At 40.7% G+C, this 15381-nt stretch overlaps 1 protein-coding gene across 3 annotated transcripts in view; it reads right to left on the reverse strand.

Moving 5' to 3' along the window:
• Positions 1 to 15381, reverse strand: part of mast1a (microtubule associated serine/threonine kinase 1a) — a 96690-nt gene that overhangs the window by 55544 nt on the left and 25765 nt on the right. Inside the window, exon 1 of one of the 3 annotated variants that reach the window (XM_023272758.3) lies at positions 10791 to 11260. The exons of the other annotated variants lie outside the window; for them this stretch is intronic. Coding sequence (XP_023128526.2) covers positions 10791 to 10810 — 20 coding nt within the window. The 5' untranslated portion in view covers positions 10811 to 11260. Of the gene's footprint in view, positions 1 to 10790; positions 11261 to 15381 lie in introns of those variants that run through there. 3 annotated transcript variants of the gene reach the window in all.

Genomic DNA, 15381 nt, shown 5'->3' on the forward strand with positions numbered 1-15381 from the left:
AAACCACAAACAGTGTGACTGTCAACACCCCCTGCCTGCGTCCTGCTCTCCCAATAAAGGAAAAACAGTGTTGTCATTGGTTATGACGCTCCGGTCGACCAGCTGAGGGGATGTCAGAGGTTAAACTCGTGGTAATGACTCGTGCAGAAGCTTTGACGAGCAATTATCCCCCTGCAGGCCTCTGGCTGGTGTCGGTCTGTTACTCTCTCTCACACACAGAGGCCTGTGAATGTAGACGCAGTCATGGAAAAACACGAGGTCCGTCCCAAAAAACACTGACCCAAAACTGTCCCAAACTGTCAACACCAATAAAAACAACACAAATAACATATAGAGCCATTACAATGATATATTTAATGCTTCCCTGGTGCTGCCATACTCTAAGTTATAATAAGTGTATAAAGTGCAAAATGAGCACACATTCCAAGACTATTGATGTTTATCCCTGAAGAGATAATTCTTAAAGGTTAATTAAAATGCAGGTCTTCAACTATGACATCAACAGAACTCACCAAAGAAACAGCAGAGAACACAACAACATCGCAACAATAACAACAACAGTGATGGTTGGTGTTTAATTTAGTCCACAGAAAGCAAATGAGAAACAAATGAAATGGCCTTTAAAACATTATGTATATGTATTTTGCCTGCTCACCGACACCTCAGCATGTAACATGAATTACTGTAATCTGTTCTGAGCTATAGTGGAAGAAAGTGAGAATTCAGCAAGTAAATCCTCAAATCAAGATATATGTTTAGTGGAATTTTAGGGCTGAATGATTTCAGGAAAACCCTTAATTTCAACTTCCCTGACCGGTACTACACTAGCATGTTATATTGCTTTTAGTTTCTATAAATCTAACTAGCTCTGTACTACATACTTTTAGCCCTCTGTACCCCAAGCTGTTTCTGGGCACTTTCTGCTCTTCCTTTTTCCCCACTGTGAGCTAATTTTTACTGCAATATAATGTCCTGCACCTCTATGGAAACAGTACAACAGGGCTGCACAGTGATTTGGTGGTTAGTATTTTTGCCTTGCACCTGGGATCTTTCTGCATGGAGTTTGCATGTTCTCCCTGTGCATGTTTGGGTTTTCTCCGGGTACCCTGGCTTCTTCCCACAGCCCAAAAATATGCAGAGGTTAATTGGTGATTCTAAATTTTCTGTAGACTGGCGACCTGTCCAGGGTGTCTCCTGCCTTCACCCTGAGTCAGCTGGAATATAGACAATGGATGGACGCATGGACTGTTGAATATCTTCAGTTATTTGTTTTACAAAAACTAAAAAAACAAACAAAACAAAAAAAAAAAACAAAACCTGCAAGCAACATGTAGAAAATTTTGAATACTGCCCTCTGATGTAACCTGTTCTGGAAAAAAAATGGTGGCTGAACAGACAATAGACATATTTATAGAGAATGTAAATTCAAGTCAGTTCAGTCAAGTGATTGCTGGTAAACAGATGAGTCTATCACGGCTTCATATAGGTGCAAAAAATTTGTACAGAATCTGCAAACGGTTCAATTTGGCAATTTTTTTAAAGATTAAAGTGATTTTGATCAAAAAAACACAATTTTAAGCTTAGATTTGATTAAGTTTCTCAACCAAATGGCCTGTCACAGATGATTCTTCCTGTTTTTACAGTTTTTGGCTCTGATGAATGGTGTAATTTTGGCATTTAATACAGACAGCATGCCTCTCCAACCTACCCGCAAGTTTAGGAGTCCAGAGGGTTAAACAAGATTTGTTTGTGCAGGCACCATAGTAAGTTTATCTTGTTTCTACATGATTAAAATAAAATAAAGCAGTTACTTGCTGTACTAGGTTTTCCTGTATTTAAACCAGTGGGTCAGAAAAAACACTATTTCCAGGAAATATAGCTGGTTTTCTATATAAATTGGGCGAGATTACCATAACGCATTAGTATAGTCGTGTCTCTTTTCAATAATATTATAAAAGATCTCTGAAGTGTTCACACTACAGTCAGACACTACAGACAGCTGAATTGAGTGAATTCATTAGAACGGACGCTCACTGATAAAAACACAGCAGTGAAGGTGATTTAAATAAAGCAGCTCCATATTACACGCCGTAAATTAAAGGAGGGGACAGATTCTGAATAAACAGCAACCTAATAGTGCATGATGAGAGGCTATTTAACTATCTGGAGGAGGGTGTTCTGGACATAGCTGATGGCGTGTGTTTCCACTACCGCTCATATTTGTGTGTGTGCGCCGTTGGACCGTAGCCGATTACCCATTTGCATGCTCATGTAGACTTGTGGCAGGTGTGAGCGAGCGCCTGTGCATGCTTAATGTGTTTTACCTAGCAGATTATTAACTCTGTGTGAGTGTGTGTGTGTGTTGTCTGTCAGTCAGCGGTGTCATCTTCTCATCTAAGTGCTGACTCACAGGGCACACAGGACACCAGACTTTTCTGATGGTTGCACCATCGATCCGTCCAGTCTCACTTCCTGTCAGGTGACATCTCCCTCCCTCTGTCTGTCTGTCTGTCTGTCTGTCTGTCTCTCCCTCTGGACCTCTTAAAGGTGAGTGCATGATTACAACCGTAGGAAATGGAAAGGAAATGGATAGGATTCAACGCTGCCCCTTTAAAAAGCTTCCCTAACCGACAGCCTGGTCCCTGTTAGCGCATCCTATTACACAACATCCGCTGTTCTTAGTTCCACGGACTGAAACATCCACTGGGACCTGGATGGATCCCAAACTTGGGAAAGTGTCCAAATCAAGCCATGTGGGCAGATTTATCAAGCATGAGGCATTTAATTTGAGACTGAGAGGATGACTGAGTGATCCTGACAGCCAGCAGATGAAGGAAAAAGATAGATGCACAAAAAAAGGAAAAGGTAAATGATGATAAAGATAAGACTCAGAGGAGAAATGCCACTGGGCTGACTTGATGTTCGGGGTTGCTGCAGGGGTTAGTCACATGGCCTTCTTGTTGCTATGCTGTGTAGTACAGGGAGACATAAATAGAGGCTTTTGGTGTTATTCCACATGAAAGAGAGGCTAAGCAAGGGGAAACAAAGATGAGAAAGCCAACCAAAAAAAGTAACACCTAGAGCTTCACAGTTGTGCAGAAGAATGAAAACCGAAAAGCAGAAAAAGGAGGTCAGGGAAAAAAGGCGTGTGACTGAGTCACCCGGTCATTTCAGCATGTTAGAATAATAACTACGTTTTTGGCGATTCATGTGATGACTAAGGGACAATTCCCAGTTTACAATAGCCTTCAGATTGCATGTTTTGTTCCGCCCCCTAAATACAGTATCTGATTATGTAATAAGCTCCTGTATGTCTGAATAAGAAAGTTGGCTGGAAAACCAGCAGGGCTGACTGCCTGAATTACTGACCAGTTGGCTGAATGAGTGACGTGCTGGCTAACATTCACACCGACTTTCTGGCTGAACCTGTGACTAAGAAGCTCGCCAGGATATCTGATTTTGGAGTGGACTAAGATCCTGATTGATAAATAAAGTGACAGTGATGTCTGTCAAGGCCTGGAGCTGATGTAAATCCACTCACAGACGTGACCATCTCCCACCAAGTCAAGACTCACATCTGAGCTGCCTGGTTCTTATGAGGATCCTGGCTTGGATTGGTTATTCTCAGACATGCGGTTTTGCACAGTTTGCACGTAAGACACTTTTCACTTGTTAGCTGAGCGGAAGATCAGAAGATTCTTATCACTCTGTGTGCTGAAGCTAGAACCAGGAAGCAGTTAGCATAGCTTAGCATAAACAATGGGAGCAGGTGAAAAAAAAGTAGCATGGCTCTGTTCATAGGTAAAAAATAAATAAATAAATAAATAAATGCAAATCAGCACTGATCTAAAAATGACAATTAGAGAGTTTCACTGTTGCTTGATGAGCAAAAGTTTATCTACTTGCCCACTACTTCACACTCTCTGTCAGCTTTTATTAGAGGATTGTGTTTGGTACAAAACCTCTATCCCTAACAATAACAACAACACTTCAACAAATCAAGGCCCTCTACTTTTGTTCACGAAAAACAGTTACATCACATAACTGTGTTGCTCTTGTCATTTTTATAGTTCAAGTTGTGTAGGATTAAACACAGACATCTCACTTCATTTGTCAGTGGGTAATTGTACGCTCACTGAGTGCTTCATTAGGAACATAACAGTAATACTGGGGAGTCACTCCCTTTGCTCTCAGAACAGCCTCAATTCTTCATGCATGAGATTTGACCAGATGCTACAAACCTTCCTTTGAGATTCTGCTCCATGTTGACATGATTGCATCACATAATTTCACCAACATAATCTCCCATCTGTGTGTCTCAGCAGAAATCAAGCTTCAGCACACCGGGCTGCACAGTTCTCTTGTTAATCCCAGGAAATCAGCAGTTCCAGTGACTGAAACCAGCCTGTCGGCACAAACAACCAAAATCACTGAGATCACATTTTTGGATTCTGGATTTCACAACAGCACCACAATCTCAGATTAAAACAAATGGACACGTCGGTCAAACCTCCACACCCCCTTTACTTTTAGTTGCAACTAGAAAGGTCCTGGCACAAGAGACAACAACAAAAAAAAAAAAAATCAGTCAAAACAGTTACTCCATGCTAGCTCTGAAACACACAATGATTGTAATGTTTTGGCATTTTTGATGGACTGTGGAAAACAGAAACTGGAAAATTCAGAAACAAGCAGAAAAGGAGCAGCAAAGAAGAGCCTTCAAACTGCAGTAGAGACCCACATTAAACTGAGACGAAACAAGTGCATACAAAGTAGTAAGTGTAAGAAGTCACTCTCAGTCTGTTTAAAAGTATGGAGAGGGCCAATAGTTTCAAAGGGAGGGACCCAGATGCACTAACACTAACACAGAACAGAGAAACAAATTATAACACACGCAAAGAGAATGTAATTTCATTATCTGCTCAGGTTGCCATTACTCCACTATACCTTCACATAGTACACAGTTGTTTGCTACTATATTACTGCTATATTTAAGTGCTAAATCTTGCCTTTTGCACATTAAAACCACAGCAAATCCTCCACTTAATGACTTCACATTGTGAGAAAATGTGATTCTAAAAATGTGACATCCACAGAGTCACTGGTCTAAGCCAGAAACAGAACACAACAGGACACGATAAACATTTAGATGCCTATTTTAGTCACATCACTTCTCTCCAGTGGAAGGTGTTGTCAGATGTCCTCTAAAGGTGTGAAAGTGAATCCTCAGGCAGGGTGATGCAGCAGGAAGTTGTGGATAACTCTTACTGCATGTCTGTCAGTCTTTCGTTTGCTGGTTTCCTGCTAGTGTGCATTACTGTCTCCTCCTTTGTGTTTGTCTGACTGTGTCAGCGCTCTGCAGCTACTGTATCTGGAGACCTGAAAGGTGCTCTGAATCACCGCAATAACGACATTTCACTTTGTGCCCCCTGTGACCTCATTCGCAGCAAATGATCCGTAGCCATCACCTCATAAAGAATACAAATTTTTCCTTCAGTGGCAGCACTCATTTGCATCAGTGGAGAGTCTCACAGCATGTCTGACAGTCATTAAAATCATCTGATTATGGATAATGCTTCTGGATTCACAAGTAAGCAAAGACAGTATCTAATTCTTGAAACAGAGACAGCAGAAAAAAGTTTCAAACAATATGGCGTCTCACGTGACAGTAAGAATGGTTTTAAATAAACTAGAAGGAGCTATAAAATGGTAAATCTGGAAATAAGGTGATTTTCACATTTTGTTAGCGGGTGAGTTTGTATTTTGCGGTTTGCATGTAGCAAATATTTTTAATTGAAGGTCTATGATAACTTAACACAATGTCAACATCCTGGAAAGAAGGTCATAAATCGAACGTTAACTTCTATTATTTTTACTAAGAATAAACTGTGTACTGACTTGTGACTGCAGATACAAAAGCCCACTGGCAACCATAATATTTCAGTACAATTTTGCACCAATATCTTATCCAGTAAGGTTGCAATATCAAAAAAAAAATGTATTTCAATTTTTATAAATTCACTGAAAATGTCTTCATTACTTGGTTTTTCAGTCTACAAAAGTGAAAAATGTAATTTAGAATACCTCATTTATTGATTTATTTGCTTATTTTATTCAAACATTTGTCCAAAGATGTTTAGTTTGATAACAGCAGACTCAGAGAACCTGCAGAAGCTTTTATTATAACTAAAACCAGCAAATTTTTAGGCATATTAGGCTGGATGATGATTAAAAATCTCTGCTAAATAACTAATCGCTTTTGCTTTTCTATCTAGTACAATGTAAAGGTGGTAGGTTTTGCTAATCACATTGTAACAACCTCAACTACAAACATTGGTAAAGCTTAAATATGAAGGTTTATCTATGAAAAATCTAAATTTGGAGCTTTGGTATTTGCACAACAATCTATGCAAGCTTAGCACAGAGGCTATAATAAAACCTCCTAGTGAGAAGCTGAATGGATAACAAAGTATACAAATCAACATGACTGCACTCAAAAGCCTCATAATAAAGCACTGAAGAGTGGTACGCTTTCATAAAATCATCTACTTTCAAGCACATCTTCCTCAGCACAAGGAGCTGTCGTGAAAATATCTCAGGTAACAGTTAGTCAACTGAGGAACTAAGTGTGAGCTGCAGCTGTTGCTTTTTTTGTCAAACTGTTTCCAAGGTCATGAATGAAGTTTAAGGGAGGCATCCAACGCCTTTGCAGGAACAGAACAAATCCAGTCCTGCTGCTCAAAAGCAGTTACACATTTCAATAACTCTGCATGTTGGGAATTAATATTGAAACAGCTCATTACTGCATAAATTCTTTATGGTCACATTAGCACCATAAGACAGCACTAACACTAAATTAAAGAATTCCAGATCTTATCTTAATAATACATAATAAAGGGTAGCTACCAGAAGATTCATGTTTATGTGAAAAAAATGTTTTTTTGTTTGTTTTTTTTTAATGGAGACTGAACTTAATTTTCATGCAGCTCATGGTGTAAGGTTGTCATCCAACTCAGGGCCGTATATGATAACTTGTGTTATCATGTCATCGCAATATCAGCGATAAGCTACAAACAGTCTGTGTGTTTTGGTTCAGGCTAGCCTGAACACCAGCCAGTAACAGATGGTGCTGTCATGGTACAAACAACAGGAGTAGAGCATGTTTAATGCTGAACATTTTCTGTACTATCCTTCACTCCACAGCTCCTTCATTAAAAAATAAAAATAGCTGAGCGACACTGCTGTTCAAATACTATATGACACAGAATCTACAGCATTGTGCTTTATGCATCTGATGCTGCAAGGAGGTAAATAAGCACTTTCCTGTTTTTAACCTCATGTATGAGCAACATCCTGACAAAAAAAACCTCCATCATTCAGTGACGTGTGAAAGCCGAAACAGCACTGAGTGTGTGCTTCATTGTAACTGTGGTTCATGATGCTCAAGCAGATAACTGTGGAGCCTACTTATGTCGGAGTATAGGGTGCATCATGATAATATATGCTGTACTGAAGGTTAAAATACCCAGAATTAACTGTCGCTGAGACCAGAGCAGCAGATGTCAGACCTGTACAGAATGAAACTACTACTATATTCAATGGCATTTTATTACAATGCAGCTTGGCGGCAAAAACATCCTTCTGTTAGTCTCGGAAATACAACGTATTGGTTAAATGAATGTGGGGAAAAAATGAATTTTAATTTCATTTGCACCATGTGCTGCATGTGAGTGGGATGAAATGTCTTGTGTGCTGGTCATGAGTGGGATCATTTGCACTGTGCATCATGTATGAGCACATATGTGTGGGATAACGGTGCATATACGTGTGTGAGTGAGATAATGTTCCGGGCAAACAAATAATTAAGACCTCCTTCACTTGTTTGTCATCTGGCTTCATTCTCCTCCAGTTTTTGCCTCTCTTTCCTTCATAATCTAAATATCCAAAACAGCCTACGAGCAGAGTTCACCTGCAGGTGGAGTGAAAGTAAGTAAGATGGAAGGAAGCAGACAAAGACACCGACTGTATCGTCATGGGTTCAGTTAACACCAGTAGGCTACTCTTAAATGTAGGCTGAGACACCACCTCAGGCACTGCCTTTCATCCCACCCCACTGTCTTTCTCCTGTTAGCTCTGCTGCCGTCTCGTGCCTCATGTTCTCGCTCTTACTCGCACAGATTTACTGTCTGCCTGCAGCTCAATCTGTTTGGAGTGGACACAAAGCATTACCTCTTATAATTGCCGCAGCCGGCCAAGAAAACACACAAACACACACAATACAGGGAAGCAAAGAGACAGAGAGGGACCAAAAGCAAGTTAATTAAAAAGATGAACAAAAAGAGAAAGATTGATTTGGTGATATTTATAACACAGAGTTAAGGGTGAGCGAACGTTTTCCAGTGCTGGTGCTGATACAGTATCTGACTTTCAGCACCAGTGTTAAAACAATCCTTATTGTTGTGCTCTATTTGAGAATTTAAACATGTTTTCCGGAAGAATTCAGCCAAAATAAAACTTAAAACTGGCAGATTTGCTGTTGCATTTAATCAGAGAATGAGTAAACAAGATAATGAAGCTAACCAGACAAAACCATTGATGCCAACTTCTATTACTTGACAGTTTTCCATATTTAGTGCTGCAGACACATTGTGGTGGGTGCCAAATAACCAAACACACTGACTCAGAGGTGGTGGTTATATTAGTATGTGGTGGTGCAACAGTTTGTCCACTAACTAATAAATCAACAGACAATTTATCAGCTTTCTTAGCTGATTAATTGTCAAGTAAACCATTAATCCAAAATGTAAAAAAATGTCAGTAGTTGTTGCCTTCAGTATGTTTTCATTGTTGGCTGTTGGTTAAACAAGACATGCATAAACAGAAAGATTAAGCATTTATGAACTTAATCCAGCCCTAGTAATGTGAAAATAGAGGAAAATCTCCAAACATTTTTACATCACACTACAGAGCACATGACAGAGCAAACACACAAACCTGTGCAGCAGACATGAGAAAAGAAAAACAACGCAAACACACCGAATGTAAACGTGTTAACCATACAAGGAAAACCGGCAAATACACATGTATAGCCTCTTAAACAAACGCATGCTTGAGCAAACATTCTCATGCACACACACGCTCTTTAATTAACACATGCAGTCAGCATAGAGGCCGGCAGTTTGAGTGACGGAGGCTTTACTCTCGCTCATATACACAGTATTCAACTGTTCATTCCCTGCACAGTGGGAGCAACAGTGGAGACTCAGACTAATCCCCCTGAGATCAGATGAGATGAAGACAGCTAACAGCAGGAGGGACTAAAGGGTCTGTGCAGATTGTACATACAAGAGAGGAGACGAGAGGCATAGGGATAGACTGATCATCAGCCTGGCCGACTATCATGGCCGATATTTGGTATTTTTCCTTTTTAATTGACCGATTATTGATAAATTAAATGCGGTGTCAGGTCTGATGTAGCATCTTCTGTCTGTCTGTCGTCACTCTGTGGTCTAAGAAATGTCTCTGACTGGAAAAACTGAACACAAGCTGTTGACACAAACCATGAAAATAGCTTCTCTCTCAGTGGCTAAAGCTATGCTAATGGCTAGCGGCTAAGTTCGAAGGCGGGCACACATTACCCTGAGACAGAATCTGGAAAAGAATGATTAATAATGCTTTATTATATGGACAATAACAGTGATAGAACAGTGAAAGGTTTACAAAATAGAGACAAACAGCAGGCATTACTGAAGGAGACAAACTGATCAATCTCTCTGATCCTGCATAAACAGAGTGTCCTAATGCAATCACTCCCATCTCTATTATGTCCTTATTAATGAAAAAGTCTACTCATGAATGCCATATTCCCTGCTATTACGTGCTGCTAAAACATTACGAGCCCTAAAAAAACATATCAGGAGATCCCTATAAAGGAGAAGAGAGAAAGCAAGAGGAGACTGAAGGATAGAGGGGAAACTGATGCAAAAATGAAAATATAAGTGAGGAGAGGGAAATCTCAATCCGATGGATGATGTCAGGGCCAGAAAACAAAGACAACGTTGAAGGTGGAAAAGGGGGAAAGAAGTGAAAAGGAAAGCAGAAGAAGAACGAGGAGTTGTGCCAAGCAGCAACCACTCAAAAGCTGTGCTGGCTCTCTGCTACAAAGCACTCCCTGGACACTGAAAATAATGCTTTCACTTCATAAAGCTATCTCTGACACACAGACTACTAACCCAGCACACACACACACACACACACACACACGCACACACACCTTCCAGTGTGTACATGTGTGTTTATAAGAGAAAGAGAGAGAGAGCAGCACACAAACCATAATCTAAATCAGACTAAATCCTTCTGCACATGTGCATCATCACAGTAAAGCTCAACACGGGTGCAAATGCATCTCTAACAAATCTATTTCTGTAGAATATGAGATCACACAGATGTAAACACACATTGCAAACATATACAGTTTGCAAAAGCAAAAAAAAAAGAAGATGTGCTTTAAAACCTCTACTGGCATAACACATTGTGTGCAAAAAAAGAAAAAAAAAATCACAATATAAGCACACATATGTATGAGAGGACTCACACAAGTACACACACCATATTGCTGAAGCTAAATGGAGACAGGGAGACAACTGTGAGACAGCATGATAGCTGGCAGGGACAACGGAAACATCATGGAAAAACACAACAACCTCCTCCGATGAATTAACAAACACTAACAACAGCAGGGCACCACACCGGTCACAAACACTGCACGTTGACAGACTGTTGCCGTTTACCTTTTTGTGCGTCGAAACATGTTGCTAGCAGTGGAGGCTGTGTTGGCAGACGAACATGAGAGCAGCTGAGCCTCCACACATACACACACACTCACACAGAAATAAACACACACACACACACACACACACACACACACACACACACACAGACAGTCAAAAAGCAGCGATTACGCTCCACGCCGGCATGTCAGCTTCCTCTGGCCAGTTAACACTCGCACACACTCTCTCTGATGTCTCGCCGTGACTGTACGTGTGTGTGTGTGTGTGTGTGTGTGTGTGTGAGTGCAAGAGAGAGAGAGAGAAGCAAGATTTGGAAAATGTCATCTGTGTTACAGATGGAGAAAATTGCAGCGAGGAAAAAAGGGAAGAAGGAAGGAGAAGAGGCAGACAGAGGGAGCAGGCTGCCGAGCATCTCCTCTCAGAAGCAGAGAGGATTGCAGGGCTGCTCTCAAGGGTATCGTGCCAAGCCAGGAAGTGTACAGCGACGGGGGTAGAGGGGGAGGACGGGGGAGGCAGAGAGAGAGAGAGAGAGAGAGAGAGAGAGAGAGAGAGAGAGAGAGAGAGAGAGAGAGAGAGAGAGAGAGAGAGAGAGAGAGAGAGGACGGAAGGGGGGAGGAGAGCAAGAATAAAAAAGGATGAGAAGGGGGTGAGTGTAAGTATATGCAGTATGAATGAGAGAGAGAGAAGAAACAGCATGTGGCAGAAAGCAAGTGAGATTGCAGGAAAGACAGAGCAGAAGCCAATCAGAGGTGGAGAGACGAGGGAGACTAACGTGAATGACAAGACAGAGATGGAGGGGTGGGGGGTGGGCACTGCAAGGTGGTTCACAACTGTGTTATCCTGTTACAGCTCGCACATGAGCATGAAGAAACTGCCACTGGCATTATTAAAAAAAACAGGAGAAGCGGTGGTGATATTGTTATATTTTTGTAGTTGTCAACAAATCATAAGAAAAGAAAGACCCCAAACTAACGATGAGCTGATCCGCTTAACAGGGATCATCTGTGTTTGTCATCTGCTTAGAGGATGAGGCTGGAAATGTTTTGCATTTTTTGTTCTTGACAATGAATCCGGCGATGAAACCGAAATCAGCCCTGCATCTGAGGGAAGTGCGATGCCATGCTTGTTCCTGCATGGAGGAATTTTTGCCGCCCCGAATGAGGTTTCAAGCCTCCTGAAGAGATTTTAGCCAGGACCGAAGGAAAATCGCCAGCAGAGAAATGATGAGATTATTTACTTCTCAGCTTTGTTAATCGGTTTCATTTACTCAAGCATAACAGGCATTCTTCTTCATCTAATGGTCCAACGTAACAGGAAAATGCACAGAATTCTGCTGTAATGAACCTCACTACATTTTCTACTAACATGCTATCATCTGCCACGTAGCAAATATGGTGAAGCTGAGCGTATCAGTAAACTGCTCACTGACGGAGTATTTCTTTTCTGCTAAAAATATCCAAGATCTGCTTATAGTGGCAACAGAATAATTAAACTTTTATAGTGATGTTTAGGCATTCACAGCTTTTGGATAAGTTAGGAAAACAACATACTCTGGTTTAGTCAAGAGAGAGTCTAAGTGATAAAATGTTTATTAACATTTAATCAGAAACCGAATATATTGCTAACACTGTGTTTTTGTTGCCAAACCCTAACCACAGAAGCTAGTCTGGATGGAGAATCCAGTCTGTGATGTATAAAAATGGCATTTTTTATATTTTCCCAGTTACATATCTACCGTTTAAAAGTTTGGCATCTTTTAGAAATGTCCTTATTTTTGAAAGAAAAGCATTTTTTTCCATGAAGATAACACTGAATTAATCAGAAATACAGTCTAGACATTGTTAATGTGCTAAATGACTATTCTAGCTGGAAATGGCTGATTTTTAATGGAATATCTCCATAGGGGTACAGAGGAACATTTCCAGCAACCATCACTCCTGTGTTCTAATGCTACATTGTGTTAGCTAATGGTGTTGAAAGACTAATTGATGGTTAGAAAACCATTGTGCAATTAGCACATGAATAAAAGTGTGAGTTTTCAGGGAAAACATGAAATTGTCTGGGTGAAACCAAACTTTTGAATGGTAGTGTATATATATATATAATACACATTTGTTCTAGGAGCCTTTCTGATGTCCAACCTGTCTGTGTCACAAAGACCCAAGTGATCAGAAAGTCCATACATAAATTTTTGCTTAAAAAAGGCTAAATTCTTTACTTAGCATTTAGACTTTAGGCTTGCTGTTGTATTCTTAACCCCAAAATGTTAGTTTGACAGGCATGATACCTTTTTTTAAACATCACCATAATTAAACTATTTATCAGTCATAAACTCTAAAAAGAAAAATAATTACATTTTCTTATAGTCCTTGAACTAATCATTTGTGGTGTGCCATTTCATCGGAGAACTTTAAGCTTAAAATTTTCCTATTTCAAGGAATTCACTTTATTTTATATGTCTACATGGCAAAAAAATAAATCAAAAAAAGCCTTTGTTCTAACCAGATTCTGCAAAAAAGCAAGACTTTTGTGGTCCTCGGTAAAGACAGACTCAACTCCAACCAGCAGTCATGTGTCAAAAAAGTACAGATTTTTTTCTACTGAACTGCAGGCAGGAGCAGACAGGAGACAAGGATGGAAACGAATTAGAAATGTTTTACTTTTTTACGATTTCTGGCATTAGTAATAATGCCCCTTACACAATTCATACAAAATATTTTTAGTTCTCTCTACTTCTGCCATGATTTTGCTCCTCCCACTGAGGGGCAGGACTTAATACTGCAGTGAAAAATGAGCCCGCTGTGAAGAAAATGTGACAGGAGAAAAAAAAACACCCTAAAAAAACTGCGTGAAATCCAGAGAATTAATAGTTTTAGGACAAAAAATGAGGTCTAAAACTCAGAGGAATTATTTAGACCAGGCTTTTACTGCACAGACTTATGGGATTTATCAGGAGAAGGAAAAAACCCAAAATATCAACAGACTTATCCTTTAAAAATAAACCAGGTAGCCTAAGACTTGCACTGAGTGACATATTCCTTGATTGCAATGAACATGGTGACTGTTGTTATTTTGAGTCAGTCCCATATAATACTGTTCTACGGCTGTAAATACAAGGGAAAATGTCTAATAATCTCAAGCTTGAATGCACTAAATGCTATGTAAATCAGTCTGCCTTGTTTTGGTTAAATAAAAACTACTGTATATTTGTGACTAGTTTGAAGAGGAACCGATGTGCTTGAAGTGCCGCAGTCACTGCAGTGGAACCGGGGAAGTACTGACAAAAGATTACTTTTGAGGTTTTCATGGGATTCATAGTAAAATACAGAACTGCAACAGCCTCATCTTTTAACATGCGAACACACAAACACACACAGGCACTATTGTTTCTGAGACGTGAAATGCCACATTGAATGAGCTCTGGCACCGTCTATTTGTCCTACATATCACAGGAGCTGCTCTGCACTGGCCAGCCGACAGAGATGTCATTTGTGTGTGTGCGTGTGTGTGTGTGTGCGTGCGTACATATGTGTGCACCGTCCCTCCTTCCCTTTGAAACAAATCCACCAAATGTTAAAGCTGACGTGGGGTGACAGTTGCACAGTAGTGCTGAGGGGAGTAATTCAATAATGGATGCCGTCTCTAATGTGGGAGTCTGGATGGATAAAATATACATGGGAGAGAGGAGACGTGGGAGGAGTGGGGGAGGAGGGCGGTGATATCACTGGAACACAGTGGGGGGTCGCAGACGACGATGGGTATGGCATGATATCATACAAGAGGCAGGATGGTTTTCTGTTGCTGTGTGTCATTTGGGGGGAGTTCCAGACTTTTTGTGAAGTGTCTTTAAGCCCTCGTGGCTTCTGCATTCGACAACCCGACTGTCCTTCAATTCACGTTTTCCTCGTTCTATTAGAAACAGCCAGTCGTTACACCCACGGCACGAGACTCCAGCTCCACCCACAGGAGGGAAAATCCGACAGCAGCGCCGAGCAGGAGGAAGGGGAGACTGTGAGCCTCCAGTGTCTCCTTCATGTCATGCTGTCATCTGCCACCCCAACACAAAGGTCAGAGGTCACGGAAAAAAAACACACCCGATGACAGCAGGCCGGGACACACATGCAAGCCTCACACCAGAGCACACACAAAAAGTCTGTGGCCAAAACGAGCATGGCTGTAAGCTGTAATGGATACCAAACGCACATGCACATTAAATACCCCAGGCATGTATAAGCTGGCATCATCAGACTTCTGTTGGCAGACAGTAACTCTGCCCAGAGTAAGATGTATGCAGAATACTAAGCAGACAAGCACACGCATAAAAAAGAAATAAAAACTCAGCTCTGTAAAGGAAATTAACACCATGCGTCATATTTACAACACCCTGGACTGGCAGCACCTTCCGCAGAACAATAACACTTTACATGATAAACAGACATGTGACAGAGTTAGGTCATTCGTACTCTACTCACACAGAACAAAAGCAGACAAGCGGAAAATAGGGAGAGGAAAAAAAATTAAAAGCATGACTCTAGTCTACAGCAGCTTGCAGAGAAATTTCAAGGATTTCAAAACTTGAAATGATGACGGC

The sequence above is a fragment of the Amphiprion ocellaris genome, chromosome 4, assembly GCF_022539595.1.
Source record: "Amphiprion ocellaris isolate individual 3 ecotype Okinawa chromosome 4, ASM2253959v1, whole genome shotgun sequence".
In the NCBI taxonomy this organism is placed as follows: domain Eukaryota; kingdom Metazoa; phylum Chordata; class Actinopteri; family Pomacentridae; genus Amphiprion; species Amphiprion ocellaris.